Here is a 14,586-nt window from a genome sequence, read left to right as displayed (position 1 = left end):
TTCCACGTGGCGATGACGTGGCACCTACGTGGCGGTAGAAATAAAAAATATGCGTGGGACCCATTAGTCATTCACACAAAAAGAAATGTGGGCCCACTGACAGACCTTCCTCCTCCCTCTCTCCCTTCTCTCTCTTTCTCTCCCCTTCTTCCCCTTCGGCCGGTGGCGTGCGGGGACAGCGAGAGCGAGCGGCGGCGGCATCCGGCGGTGCGGGAGAGGAGGTGGACGAGGAGGCAGTAGGTGCGGAGGGAGTGGGGGGTCGACGACGACGGCGACGAGGAGGCGGCCCAGTAGAGGGACTCGCGGGGGAGGCGGCCATGCGCTGAGGCGTCGTGGCGGCGGCGACGACGATAGCGCACGGGGGAGGAACTCGCCGGCCGTCGGCGCGCGGGGGAGGTGCTCGCCGGCCGTCCGCGCGTGGGGAGGGGCTCGCTGGCCGTCGACGCGTGGGGGAGGGGCTCGCTGGCCGTCCGCGCGCGGGGGAGAAGCTCGCCGGCCGTCAGCCCGCGGGGGAGGGGCTCGCCGGCCGTCCGCGAGCGGGGGAGAGGCTCACCCGCCGTCCGCGCGCGGGGGAGGGGCTCGCCGCCGTCCGCGCGCGGGGGAGGGGGTCGCCGGCCGTCCGCGCGCGGGGGAGGGGCTCGCCGCCGTCCGCGCGCGGGGGAGGGGCTCGCCGGCCGTCTGTGCGCGGGGGAGGGGCTGGAGCTCGCCGGTGGTAGGGAGCGGCGGCGGTGGAGGTGGGAGCGGCGGCGAAGGGGAAGAAGGGGAGAGAAAGAGAGAGGAGGGAGGGAGGGAGGAGGAAGGAGGACTGACATGTGGGCCCCACATGTCAGTGGGCCCACATTTCTTTTTTTGAATGACTAATGGGTCCCACGCATATTTTTTAATTCTACTGCCACATAGGTGCCACGTCATCGCCACATGGAACGAAGACTCGGTCAATATTGCCACGTAGGCGCCACGTCAGTAAAACCGTCTCCCAAAACCGCCCAGTGAGTCAAATTACACCGGTTTTGTAAGTTTGGGGAGTGATTTCTGGTATTGCGGTTGAGGGATACGATTTAGATTCGGTGGTAAGTTGAGGGAGTCAAGGTGATCTTATTCCTTTGAGAAAAGGAAGAGAGCCGGATGGGGAGGCCTCGTGGACGGGCTGTAACTCGTGCCGGGCCGTAAGGAGGGTATATGCCAGCCTAGCCTAGCCCATGTAAGCGCACGTGTTCAGGCAGCCCATGATGAGGTGAACCTGAGCCGGCCCAGCCACCAGATGGTCTTCTTCTTCCTTCCACAAAAGCAAGAGGTTCCCCGGAGAGCGCGCCGCCGGCGACAAGGACGACGAGCCGCCTCCCCGCATCGCGACCCCGCCCTATCCTCCTCCTCCTCCTCTGTGCGGCCTGCCCCCCTCGCGCGCACGGCCGGGCCGGCGAGGGGTTGACGTGACGCGGCCGGTCGACCTCCTCCTCCGTCTGCAAGGTATTCATTATTGTTTTCTCTTCTCTCGTAGCCACCTCCCTCCTCCGCGCGCGCTTGATGACTGATGAGGCGGCGTGACATAGATTGGAAATCCGTCCGAACTTGGACTGGTTCCCTTAATCTCGTTCCCTCCAGCGCACACATCTAGTTTCTGTTGGATTTCATTGGTGCGTGGTGATGCTGTTAGTACAAATAGCATGTGTGTTTCCAAACTAAATAAATAATACTCCCTCCATCCCAAAATGTTTGACGCTGTTGACTTTTTAAAAAATATTTGACCGTTCGTCTTATTCAAAAAATTTAGGTAATTATTAATTCTTTTCCTATCATTTGATTTATTGTTAAATATACTTTTATGTATACATATAGTTTTACACATTTCACAAAAGTTTTTGAATAAGACGAACGGTCAAACATATTTTAAAAAGTCAACGGCGTTAAACATTTAGGGAAGGAGGGAGTATATAAAATAATTAGGCTTCTGCTGAATCCTCATTACCTTGATAGTTTTGTTTTATTTAACTTTCTTCAAATATAATGGAAGACCAAGGATTCAAGGATGCAAACAGAATACCCGCTGACTCCCTTGAGCTGGCCGGCATATGCATATTGGGGGTCTTTGTATTGCTAGAATGTTACTTCACCAATACAAATTACAATATTTGTTTATCAAAGATCATTCCAAGCTGCATAATTTCTTCTTCATTCTTGTACATAAGTGACAAGCCCATACACAAGAAATTATCTCTTATGGCAGGTTCCTTTTCCATGTAGGTTTTGATGTCGGACAACAGTTTACGATATTCCAATAATATCTTAGCTGCAGTATAACACCACTGCCCCCATTCTGTTGCCCTCAAATCAGCTCCATTTAGAGTGTTTAAATGTGCTTATCTTCTCGGATTCTCAATGGGAAGACACGATATTTCTCCACTCTCAGAAGCTCGCACACTGAAAACAAATGTATCCTCTCTGTCCCGGTCTCATCTCTCTCACACCATCATCTCCCCATTCTCCTCTCCCGAGCAACCGTCTCGGGTCTTCTCCTTAAGCTACCGCTGGTCCACTCTGTCCTCCGTTCCCTCTATTTGGGGCCTATCCCATCACTCTCTTTCTCCTTCCTCTCCCTACTTCGCCGTTTTGCCAACATGACACTTGATAACTACTCCCTCAACATTGCCATCTCTGCTGCCGCTCGCGTCCCATCACTTGATGTTGGCTCCCAGTTTCATGCCCTTTCTTTGAAACTCAGCCTAGCTTCAGATTCATTTGTCCTTAATGCCCTTATCAACATGTACTCATCTTGTAATTATCCAGCTTCTGCAAGGTTAGTTCTTGATTCTGCTCCACGATGGGCCTCTGACGTAGTTTCTTGGAACACAATCATTGCTGGATACATACGAGGTGGTATGCCTAATAAGGCGTTGCAATCTTTTCACCAAATGGCCAAAGAGCAAGTTAGGCTGGACGAGGTCACTCTGTTAAATGTGCTGGTTGCTTGTGCAAGGACAGGCGCAATGAAGGTTGGGAGCCTTTGTCATGCTCTAGTTGTGCTGAATGGGTTTGAGATAAATTGTTATATTGGATCCTCTTTGGTTAGTATGTATGCAAAGTGTGGTATGGTTGAGGAAGCTCGCAGGGTTTTTAATAGAATGCCTGAAAGGAATGTAGTTTGCTGGACCTCAATGATTGCTGGATGTACACAATCTGGTAGGTTTAAAGAGGCTGTTGATCTGTTTAGGGACATGCAAATTGCTGGTGTGAAGGCTGATGACGCTACAATTGCTACTGTTGTATCATCATGTGGCCAGATGGGAGCACTTGACTTGGGACGGTATCTCCATGCTTATTGTGATGGTCATGGTTTAGGGAAAGAGCTTTCTGTGAAAAATTCGTTGATTGATATGTACTCGAAGTGCGGGGATGTAAACAAGGCCTATCAGATATTTCATGGATTGACAAAGCGGGATGTGTTTACTTGGACAGTAATGATAATGGGCTTTGCTATGAATGGTCTCTGCGTTGAGGCACTAGATTTGTTTGCACAGATGGAAGGAGAAGATAAGGTTATGCCGAATGAGGTCATTTTTTTGGGTGTGCTAACTGCTTGCAGCCATGGAGGTTTAGTGGAACAGGGGTACCATCACTTCCATCGCATGTCCAAGGTCTACAACCTTGTGCCAAGAATCGAACACTATGGATGCATGGTCGACCTTTTGGGACGTGCCAAGCTGTTGGCAGAGGCAGAGCAATTCATTAAAGATATGCCTGTCGCTCCTGATGTGGTAGTATGGCGGTCATTGTTGTTTGCCTGTAGAGCTTCTGGACAAGTGGGGCTTGCAGAATATGCAGCAGAAAGAATTGAACAGTTGGAACCAAAAAGGTGTGGAGGGCATGTTTTACTCTCTAATGTATATGCTACCACATTAAGATGGGTTGATGTGAATAATGTGCGGACAGGGATGGGCAATAGTAGGACAAGTAAGAAGCCCGGTTGCTCTTTCATTGAAGTCGATGGCTGCATACATGAATTCTTTGCGGGAGATGAGTCTCATTTTGAGACAGAAGCTATATGCAACACTCTTTTTGGGATCAATGAGCTACTAGTGGCGGAGTCCTTCCTAATGTAAAAGCTTAGGAGTTCCATATCAACCAAATATATCCATTTCAAATGTACAATGCTGTGGTTTTTTTTATCAGCTTATGGAATGATGAAATTGAAAATTTGTCTTTACTTTTGCATTTCCCTCCAAGTTGAGAATTTTTCCTTTTCCAGGTTCTTTACAGTGTTGCAACTACCACTGAAGGGAATATACTTAATGTGGTTCTGTTGGCCACAATTTCTGAAAATATTTCCTTTTCATAATGTAGCCCCAGGATATTGCATTTGCATTTACTCCCTTTTTTGTGTATAGTTTACTACCACCTACAATTACTAAAGGTGTTTCAATGAGAAGTGAAAACTAGTTAGCGGAACAGTTATTTGTAGTAGGCAACTCTGTAGCTGTTCCTCAATCATGTATTCTTACTAACCATTAAACAGAGAGTTAGGGATATCTGTTTTTTACAGTGATTGGCGAGATGAATCTCAGCTCTGCGACTTGTGTTGTCCTTCCAGTTTTTTGAATCTTGCCTTGCAAAACCATTTCATGTATACTCACTTGACTGATAAGATGATATGTTGGCCATAGTTTCGTTCTACTATCGGTGAGAAGTGTGAATGTCATTTTTTCATGTTTCATGTTTTGCAAAATATGGTAGGCCCTACATAATAGTCATTATTGTTGACTGGGAGTCTGATGTGCTGCAAGGGCTAAATGAAACTAGCAAGCTCTCATCGTATACAAACACTCAATATAGCTATTGCCATTTGCTTGTTCCTTTTCATTTGCTCTTTATCTAATGATCTTTTGATTTAGAATTGAACTCTTCTTTCTATGCTTTGAATCATCTGGTGCAGTTTCAAATATGCCCTCTGGCTGGTGGATTATGCCAATCATAGGGGCATAAATCAATAGAAGTTTGTGACAAACCAGAATTCGCCTGAACTGAACCATATGGACAGGAAAAATCAAACTCCACAAGGTAAAAAGCACAAATGCTTACAAATAGTTATACCAGTGGTTCCTGAAGTTAGGTTGATTTTTTTAAGGAATGCCTTTTGTCCTCTCTGCTAAAAGCTTGGTTGGCTTAATAGGTCAAATAGCACAAGTGATTGTGGATTTTCTAGAGGTAGCTGTCAGTTGTGTTGTCTTCCTCAAAGGCTTCTATCCTCCTCGTAAGAATTACTCCTATTTTGTACTTATTTCAGCTTGTTTGTCAATATTTGCTATCTGTAAAGGCACAGTTCGATTAAACATAATGTATCTGACTATCTGTAGGTGCATTTGAGAGGAGAAGGTATATGAATGTAGTGGTCCAGAAAGCAGTGCACCCCCAACTTGCCGGTTATATCCACTCTGCTACTTCTGGCCTACTCCCTTTCATTCAGAAGGTTCCTCCTCTAAATAATTGTTCCTCGTTGTTGCATTTCCTGAACTAGCTTATTTCTAGGTTGTGGTCATGCGGGTACAACATGGGAAGATTTAGGCATTCCCTAAATATTGAATTCATTTTGGTTAATGCAAACGCAATTATGCAGTATACTATGTATCCTGTCTGACAGACTTGAGATTTTCCTTGTGCACACTGTGGTGGTGTTGATTATACCTTTTTATATCGCATTGGCTGATTGGTTATCACAACTCATTGCAATTTATGAGAATAATAGGGAAACTTGCTAATGTATGGATCTCATAGTTCTACCTTAACTCATTATGCATATTCTTGGAGTTTGGTCTAGTTTCTGTCATGTGCGGAGGGAAGTATGGCAACAATTTTGTGAGCTTATTTCAAACCTGAGTTACAGTATCGAACAGTCTCTTGGTGTTCATGTGAAGAGCATTTTAGAAATAATTTGTGCTGATTCTTTTTCTTTTCCAACTAGTGAATAACCATAATTTTCTCACAACAATCCAGGGATTGGTTGAGAGGGTTGTAGTCATCTTCTACGACAAAGCGCATGTGCCAGTTGAGAAGTTTGTGTTCAAGCTTGCAGTTAACCAATCTTATGGCTCCAAGATAGAGGAGGCCAGCCTGGAATTCGCTCTGCGAGCTTTCTTGATCAAACTGGCTGTTGCTGAACCCCTTACTAGAACCCTTCCATCAGGTACTCAATCTACATCACCCTTATTTTTCCATACTATCTCCATATTTTGCTAGAAAGGGGAACCATGCTACTAGAAGATCTCTCAAGAGATGCTTGCATTCTGAATTGGTGATAGATGGCAGCTGGGAGATCGCTGCATACTTCCGATCCCTCCCTCCAGATGGTGAGAAGGAAGCTCAGCTGTGGATCCCTACAGACACCAAACAGTGGATGCAGCCTCCACAGATAACCCCAATCAAGTCCATGAGCTGTGATCCTGTGAAGATGCAGCTTTACCTGGAACAACCTAGCCGCACAGAACCCAGGGATCCACCAACTGAACCCTGAATCCGTGTTCGTCCTGTATATTAATTTGCTTGTGACCTGAACAAACGCAGAAACATTTTGGTGGTAGTTTGATACAGTCATCAGAGGGTATATTTAACTAACATATGCTCCAAATTACAAACTAAGCTAAAAGTTAATGGTTCAGAACTCTTGTGACCATTTGGATTCCATTTCTGAAACAATTACTCCTCCTACCCGACATACTTGTACTCGTAAGGACAGCATGGTTGAATTTCACCCAGTGGATTATTATCAGTAGTGAGATGTAATAGTACAGTACTGATGATAACGTGTGTCTGAGAATGTTCTGCTGCTGGTGGTACTCTATTTGGCATCAGTGACCGAACTAGGACTAGCTTCCATTCTCCTGAAGTATCCAATGGATAGAGAAGAGACTGGAGTACTACTGGACCAATGAAAGCAAAGGCGGGCAAGTCCAGAAGAGAAGAATCCGATGGCGTGAGTCGTGTCGTCGTGTACGCGACGTGACGCTGCCACTGCACGCCGTACTGGATTCTCTCCTTAAGGCTGTTTCTAGTTCAGCACAAAGTTTAGATTTTGGTTGAAATTAAAGATGATGTGACTGAAAAGTTGTGTGTATGATAGGTTGATGTGATGGAAAAGTACTGAAGTTTGGATCCAAATTTTAGATCTAAACACAGCCTTGGTTGAGTGCACCGGCGGCGATCGTCGCCGGCGGCCCGCTGCCGTGTCCACGTCTTGTCGTCTCTTTCTTCCTGTTCCTTCTACGGCACACGACACCTTGTTACACGTTGGTCATATATTTATGCAATGAGGTACGAGTAGTATTAGAAAAAGTCCAAACAGCCATCAAAACTTGGTTTGCCTAGCACTCTGAGCTTAAAATCGGACATCCACTCCCTTAAACTTTACAATAAACAGGGTTACTCTCTCCGTCCTAAAATATAAGCATTTTTAGCTATGAATCTAGACAAGTATATGTCCAGATTCATAGCCAAAAGTTGTTATATTTTGAGTTTAGGGAGTTGGATGACTATTTTAAAGTTTAGGGTTGACTTTCATATAGAGTTTAGGAATGTATGTCAACTTTTTTCTTTTATATTTGAAGCAGTTAGATTTTTGGACATAAGTTTAATATTATATTTTATAATGGGAGGAAAATCTTATAAAATATAATGAAAGTTACGAGTCAATTTAGATAAAATTTTCATTTAAATTTGTATGAAATTTCTATTTTCGTAGACAGAAAATCTTCTATACTTTGATTATGCATCATTTGTTAAGTGAAATTTATTCAATATAAATTGAAAATGTGTTAAAACCGATGTACTGTACTACATTTTACCGGTGCAAATTGTTTTTTAATCATATCATCATCTTTTTTTACTTGGACGCATCTGCACTATGCACTGCATCCGTCAAAGGCGCCGCACGTGGCTACGGATCCCGACAAGCCACGCCGCCCTCCTGCAAAGCGGGACCCATCCTCTGACTCCCCCCGGGCCCCGCCGCTTTGCCACCCAAATCTCCCGCCATTTCCCACCCCTCTCCCGCCAAAACCAACCAATCCCCGCCCGCCCATCGCCACGTGTCACCCTCATGGCCCCACCGCTCAGTGACACGGCAGTTCTCGTTTTGCCGCGCAAGCCACCCGCGAGAGAGATAAAAAACGGCAGCGCGCGCGCCGCGCGGAACTAGGATTTTTTTTTGGCGCGCATTCCAACCAAACGCCGCCCTCTTCGCTCCAATCTCCATCTCCATCTCCATCTCCACCGCGCAGGCGAGCGCAACCCTAGCTGCAGGCAGCGCAGGCAGGAGGGCTCGTTCGTCGTCTCCTCCCACCGCCGCTCGCGGGAGAGACTCTGGTTTTTTTTGGGGGGAGTTTGGTTGGTTGGTGGTGTTCTTGACGGGGCATGGAGGGTGCCGCGCCGCCAGCGAGCTCCGGGTCGGAGGTGACGGGTGCGGGCTCGGGGAAGGTGGACGCTGGCGGCGGCGCCGCCATGGAGGAGCGGTTCGCCGATCTGTGCAAGGTACGGCCCCTCATCTGGTGCGGCCTTCGTGTGGTTGTCTCTTCTGTACAGTGTCTGCTGCTTTTTTTTTTCTTTACCCTGGTGATTACAATTTAGATGAATGCTTCTGAGTGAAGAATGATGGGTGGTACACCTTTTTCCAGTAGATTTGTTGTTTAATTTGGAGTTTTCTCCAAATTTATGTTGGATTGGGTTCTCGCTTAGTTGTTATCGCCTTTATTTTGGAGGAAAATCTATGAACTTTCTGAGATTTGTTGTCTGTTTTTGGGATTCTATTTTCTCGTGCCATTGATTTGGATTGTTGCAACAAATTTTTGGATGCGCTAACCTTTCCTCTTCTTGTTTGGTGTTTTTTGCGAGTAGATTTTGGAAATTTTGTTTTACTGTACTCTCCCTTTTGCTCCAATCCCTTTAAAATCCTTGATGGAAAGGTGCCTGTTGATAGTATCTTCGCGATGATTACTTCCGAGTCCAGTATTTGAATGATCTTCTGGTGATAAATTTTGTATATGTGGCTAATTTACCAAATTTCATAAAAAGAATGATCTTTTTAATGGCGTGTTTTCTTTTTTCTGCTCTAATAATTTGGGTTTTACTGTCTAACTTTACCTTTGATTTAATATGAATGGTGTTTTGGTGCCTGTAAGAAACAATATGGATGCATTCAGTGTTCAATTTCATCTCTGCTGTCTGGCTTGTGATGTTTTTCTGAATATTTTGCTCAATTTCTGAATTCTGATTGCTGGTTAGCAGAGCAAGCTTGGGCTGGACGAGAGCATAACGAGGCAGGCAATGCAGCTGTTCAAGGAGAGCAAGAGCATCCTCCTATCCAGCATGTCATCCTTGGGCAGTGGATCGGTAAATTGCAAATTCCTCATCTGTAGTTTATAAACTTCATGCTTCCATTCTGCCACAGGGGTTACAACTAAATAACTAATGTATGTGTTTCTGCAAACCATGGTGTTAATGTAGCCTGAGGAGATCGAGAGGTTCTGGTCTGCTTTTGTTCTTTACTGTGTGTCAAGGCTTGGCAAAGCAGGCAAAGGGAAGGAAGATGGTGGCATCTCACTGTGCCAGATATTGAGGGCATTTAGTCTGAAGTAAGGATATGCAAGTTTTGGTTTGCTGAGGATCAGTCATGTTCTCCAATGCGCTAATTTGATTATTGACTCTATTGTTTCTTTGCAGCATCGTCGATTTCTTCAAGGAGATGCCACAGTTCTGCATAAAGGTTGGGTCTGTTCTGGCTGGTCTATATGGTTCAGATTGGGAGAAGAGGCTTGAGGTACCCGTCCAGATTTTGTAGTATGCTCCCCTGTTTGAAATCTGAATTCAGAACTGAACACATGTTTGTGTTTGCCCTGTTACCGACTAACGCATTTATTTCCCTTATGATCAGTTGAAGGAACTGCAAGCGAATGTCGTCCATTTAAGCCTGCTAAGCAGGTAAATCTGTATTTTTATGTCGCATCTGTCTTTTGCCTGTATTATTGTTTCACCTGTGGCTACTTGTAACCTAATTTATCCTCATAACAATTATGTTTGATGTACCTTTGTTCATTTCTTTTTGTGCTTGTCTCTGTTCTGGATTTGCTTTTTCATTAGTTTCCTTTCTGTGACCATTATGACTCATGTGTTGGATAAATTAAAACAATGCTTGTTTTGTTCAGGTACTACAAGCGTGCCTACCAGGAGCTGTTCCTATTAAATGATGCCAAGCCACCAGAAAATTCTGCAGAACCAAATGCACAAGCCTCTGACTATTATCGCTTTGGATGGTTACTTTTCTTGGTGTTAAGAATCCAAACATTCAGCCGATTTAAGGATCTTGTTACATCCACAAATGGACTAGTTTCTGTGTTGGTAAGGATTTCTACCATGATCTTTTTTCATGCAACAAGGTAATCGATGCATTATGTTAATAAAAATGTAACCAATGAATGCTGTTTATTCCATACGCATGCAGGCCGTACTTATTGTTCACATTCCTGTGCGGCTAAGGAATTTCAATATCAAAGAGTCTTCTAGTTTTGGTAATGACAATCAACTCTTATTTTTTACAAATGTGTTTGCTCTCTGTACTCACATGTTATGGCAGTTATGATTCGAAACTAATGGATAGTGTTTCTTGATCTGAATCAGCCAAGAAGTCAGACAAGGGAGTAAATCTTATTGCTTCCCTATGTGAAAAATACCATACATCAGAAGATGAGTTGAGTAAAGCAATCGAGAAGACAAATACTCTCATAGTGGATATTCTGAAGAAGAAACCATGTCCAGCTGCTTCAGAATGTCAGCAGGATAGGTTGTCTTTTATTGATCCAGGTATGAATGTGATCTTCAAACACAATTATTTCCATAGTCGAGGTTTGTGTTTCAGGAACTTGTTGCCATCCATCTCAACTTCCTTGCTTCTTGTTGTTTGATGCAGAGGGCTTGACATATTTTAAGAATTTGCTCGAGGAAGACTCATTGAAATTAAGTTTGCTAATGCTGGAAAAGGAATATGAGAATGCAATTAACACCAAGGGAGAATTAGATGAGCGCATGTTCGCAAACGATGAGGACAGCTTGCTTGGCAGTGGAAGTCTGTCAGGAGGTGCCATCAATTTACCAGGCACAAAGGTAATTAGTGTTAAGCCTACACATGTTCATTCAACTTAAAACCCCAAATCTTATGTTTTAACTTTACCTGTGGGTATTGCAGAGAAAGTACGATGTTATGGCCTCACCTGCAAAATCAATAACAAGTCCAAGTCCGATGTCTCCTCCACGGTTTTGTGCATCCCCTACTGGAAATGGCTACTGCAGCTCAAAAATGGCTCCTATCACCCCAGTGAGCACAGCCATGACAACAGCCAAGTGGCTTCGGAGCACAATCTCTCCCCTTCCTTCAAAACCTTCCGGGGAGTTACTGCGCTTCTTCTCAGCTTGTGATAAGGATGTGACAGATGACATTACACGCAGAGCTGGTATTATACTTGGAGCCATATTCACAAGCAGTTCTTTCGGCGAACGTATATGTACCAGCGTGCGAAGCACAAACAGGATTGATGCTATCTGGACAGAGCAAAGAAAAATGGAAGCACTTAAGCTATATTACAGGGTTCTGGAATCAATGTGCAGAGCAGAGACTCAGATCTTGAGTGGGAACAATCTTACATCGCTTCTGTCTAATGAGCGATTCCATCGGTGTATGATTGCTTGTTCTGCTGAGTTAGTGCTGGCCACTCACAAGACAGTCACAATGATGTTCCCAGCTGTGTTAGAGAAAACTGGCATAACAGCTTTTGACTTGAGCAAAGTCATAGAGAGTTTTGTTAGGCATGAGGATACACTTCCACGAGAGCTGAAACGTCATTTGAATTCACTTGAGGAACGGCTCCTGGAAAGCATGGCATGGGAGAAAGGCTCATCAATGTACAATTCTCTGATTGTTGCCAGGCCAACACTATCTGCAGAAATAAACAGGCTAGGTTTATTGGCTGAACCAATGCCATCACTTGATGCCATTGCGGCGCACCATAACATTTCACTCGAGGGGCTGCCACCTCTTCCCTTTCAAAAGCAAGAACATTCACCAGGTAGCCCACTGGCATGCTACCTCATGTTTCATTGCCTTTGACTTTAAAATATATGAAAGAATGGTTGAACTTACAAATTTTGGTATTTCTTGTAGACAAGGATGAAGTTAGATCTCCCAAAAGAGCATGCACTGAAAGGAGGAATGTGCTGGTGGACAACAATTCATTTAGATCACCAGTCAAGGATACCCTCAAATCAAAGTTGCCTCCTCTCCAATCAGCATTTTTAAGGTTTACATCCCTTCCTGATTCCTCTTTAAAGTCATTAGCTGGTTGCTCAATTGTCTTTTTTTTTTTTGCATGTTCTTGATTTCAGTCCAACAAGACCTAATCCTGCAGCAGGGGGAGAATTATGCGCAGAGACAGGAATAGGTGTATTTTTGAGCAAGGTGAGTGTCTGACCATACTTTTTGTTCAAAAATAAGTGTCTGACCATAATTTATGTTCAAAAATAAGTGTCTGACCTTAAAGTGCCTTAATATGCACTAAAATTCTTACTGATCGCACTGCAATGTTTTTGTCCTGCGCAGATAGCAAAGCTTGCAGCTATTAGAATCAGAGGTCTTTGTGAAAGGCTGCAACTTTCTCAGCAAGTCTTGGAGCGAGTGTACTCCCTTGTGCAACAAATCATTATCCAACAAACTGCTCTATTTTTCAATCGGCACATCGATCAGATTATACTATGCAGCATATATGGAGTTGCTAAGGTCTGTCTAGAAATTACTCCCCTTGCAACAAAGAAAGATTTCGCTTGTTATGATTGCTAGTATATCTATCAATTGCTGTTTTTCCAGATATCTCAGTTAGCACTCAGTTTTGTTTATTGGTCCATGTGTGCAGATATCTCAATTGGCACTGACATTCAAGGAAATTATTTTCGGCTACAGAAAACAATCTCAGTGCAAGCCACAAGTTTTCCGTAGTGTTTATGTTCATTGGGCATCACGAAGCCGCAATGGGGTAACTGCACTTTCTTTTCAGTGTTTCAAGAATTTTTTATGTTTAAATCGCAATTATTCTGAAAGTGTGTTTACTCTTATGGCATCAGAAAACAGGGGAGGACCATGTTGACATTATCACTTTCTACAACGAAGTATTTATTCCTACTGTGAAACCTTTGCTGGTTGAGCTAGGGTCTGGTACTAGTCCAAACAAGAAGAATGAGGAAAAATGTGCTGCTGATGGTATGCTAATGTACTTGAAACAAGTTTGATCATTGTACTGCTAGAATTTAAAGGCTTTTCTGAAAGTGCTTGCCATATTAGCAGGTCCATATCCAGAATCTCCTCGGCTATCTCGGTTTCCAAACCTTCCTGACATGTCTCCCAAGAAAGTTTCTGCTGCTCATAACGTATATGTTTCACCCTTGCGCACATCAAAGGTACGCCTCAAGAAATAAACTGATCTCCCTTGTGAAGTTTAATGTTGCATTTATAATGACCACCTGAATTTTAACTATAATGGTAGTCCTTGATCAATGTTGTGACATTGCAATAACTGAATGTTTCAGATGGATACTTTGCTTTCCCCAAGCTCCAAGAGCTATTACGCCTGTGTAGGGGAGAGTACTCATGCATTTCAGAGCCCCTCCAAGGACCTTAAGGTTATAAACAACCGCCTAAACAGGTAAAACTAGAAAGAAGCTGGAAAAGAAGTCTTTTTATCCTTATTTCACTAGTGAGAGGAAAACTTTGTCTAAACTATTCTCAATTTGTGCAGTGGGAAGAAAGTCAGTGGAAGACTGAACTTTGATGTTGTCAGTGATTTGGTTGTTGCCAGAAGTCTCAGCGATCAAAATAGCGCATCAGCAGCAGCAACAACAGCAGATATCGCCACAAAAACACCAGTGAAATTGGAGCAGCCAGACTGCTAGTTGTTTCAGTTATACCACATCACCTGTCCAATACAACCTACTGACGGAAATGCTAATCTGTTAGGTGTCAGCTGATCTAATAGTTAGATGTTCAGAAGCTCCATTTTCTCTGTTTATGTTTCCTGACATGGGGAAATTTCCTCAGTGAGCAGCTCTTGTCTTCTGTCACATATAAAAGAGCTGCCCTGAGACCCCCTAATTAACCTGCCTCACTTTACTTCTGCTTTTTCTCTTTGAAGAGTTGATACTACAGTCATGTAATGTAGTAGCAAGTTTAACAGCTTTTGTAAATGAAATTTGGCTCTTGTCAAGCCGGCTTAGTTGTGAATTTTTCTTGCTGGTTTCTTTCGGTTCTGTCATTATGTGTTACTTTTATTGTTACATGTCAGCATCTTTGCAGTATTCAATCTGCATATTGCAGCAGGACGTAATTTTTTTTTCATGGGATGAGCTTTTACAGGTCGTTCCAAATCAGATTGTACGACTATTAAGCTGTGGTTGTTTGCTAAGTCAAAACCAAGAAAATTATGCAGCATTGTTAATTCGTCCTTGTATTTTTCATTGCCTTGTCTTGCAAGAACGCTGATACTGTGCCAGCACTATATATATTCCCAT

General features: G+C 43.9%; 2 protein-coding genes across 5 annotated transcripts; both read left to right on the top strand.

The window, feature by feature from the left end:
* The first annotated feature begins 1,259 nt into the window (after positions 1 to 1,259).
* LOC4346177 (DNA polymerase zeta processivity subunit) lies at positions 1,260 to 6,816 on the top strand. 3 transcript variants are annotated; one of them, XM_015795534.3, is made up of 6 exons: positions 1,260 to 1,467; positions 4,928 to 5,052; positions 5,165 to 5,245; positions 5,349 to 5,461; positions 5,986 to 6,175; positions 6,291 to 6,816. In XM_015795534.3, exons 2-6 carry the CDS (start codon positions 5,025 to 5,027, stop codon positions 6,500 to 6,502), a joined length of 624 nt encoding a protein of 207 aa, XP_015651020.1. In that variant the 5' UTR covers positions 1,260 to 1,467; positions 4,928 to 5,024; the 3' UTR covers positions 6,503 to 6,816. The 3 variants fall into 3 exon arrangements, with proteins under 3 accessions (XP_015651020.1, XP_015651021.1, XP_015651019.1); XM_015795535.3 differs by having other exon boundaries at positions 2,242 to 5,052; XM_015795533.3 differs by lacking the exons at positions 4,928 to 5,052; positions 5,165 to 5,245; positions 5,349 to 5,461; positions 5,986 to 6,175; positions 6,291 to 6,816 and adding an exon at positions 2,242 to 4,201.
* Positions 6,817 to 8,180: 1,364 nt separating this feature from the next.
* LOC4346176 (retinoblastoma-related protein 1-like) lies at positions 8,181 to 14,325 on the top strand. Of its 2 annotated transcripts, none has more exons than XM_015793186.3 (18): positions 8,181 to 8,514; positions 9,268 to 9,372; positions 9,487 to 9,614; positions 9,703 to 9,799; positions 9,914 to 9,960; positions 10,185 to 10,377; positions 10,481 to 10,547; positions 10,657 to 10,839; positions 10,946 to 11,139; positions 11,222 to 12,098; positions 12,194 to 12,329; positions 12,415 to 12,487; positions 12,629 to 12,805; positions 12,939 to 13,058; positions 13,147 to 13,282; positions 13,364 to 13,479; positions 13,609 to 13,724; positions 13,818 to 14,325. In XM_015793186.3, exons 1-18 carry the CDS (start codon positions 8,398 to 8,400, stop codon positions 13,969 to 13,971), a joined length of 3,036 nt encoding a protein of 1,011 aa, XP_015648672.1. In that variant the 5' UTR covers positions 8,181 to 8,397; the 3' UTR covers positions 13,972 to 14,325. The 2 variants fall into 2 exon arrangements, with proteins under 2 accessions (XP_015648672.1, NP_001390609.1); NM_001403680.1 differs by having other exon boundaries at positions 8,219 to 8,514; positions 13,367 to 13,479; positions 13,818 to 14,316.
* Positions 14,326 to 14,586: the final 261 nt, after the last annotated feature.

The sequence above is a fragment of the Oryza sativa genome, chromosome 8 (genome assembly GCF_034140825.1).
Source record: "Oryza sativa Japonica Group chromosome 8, ASM3414082v1".
NCBI classification, from domain to species: domain Eukaryota; kingdom Viridiplantae; phylum Streptophyta; class Magnoliopsida; order Poales; family Poaceae; genus Oryza; species Oryza sativa.
The sequence above is the reverse complement of the archived record's forward strand: the minus strand, read 5'-3'. Positions and strand labels throughout refer to the sequence as shown.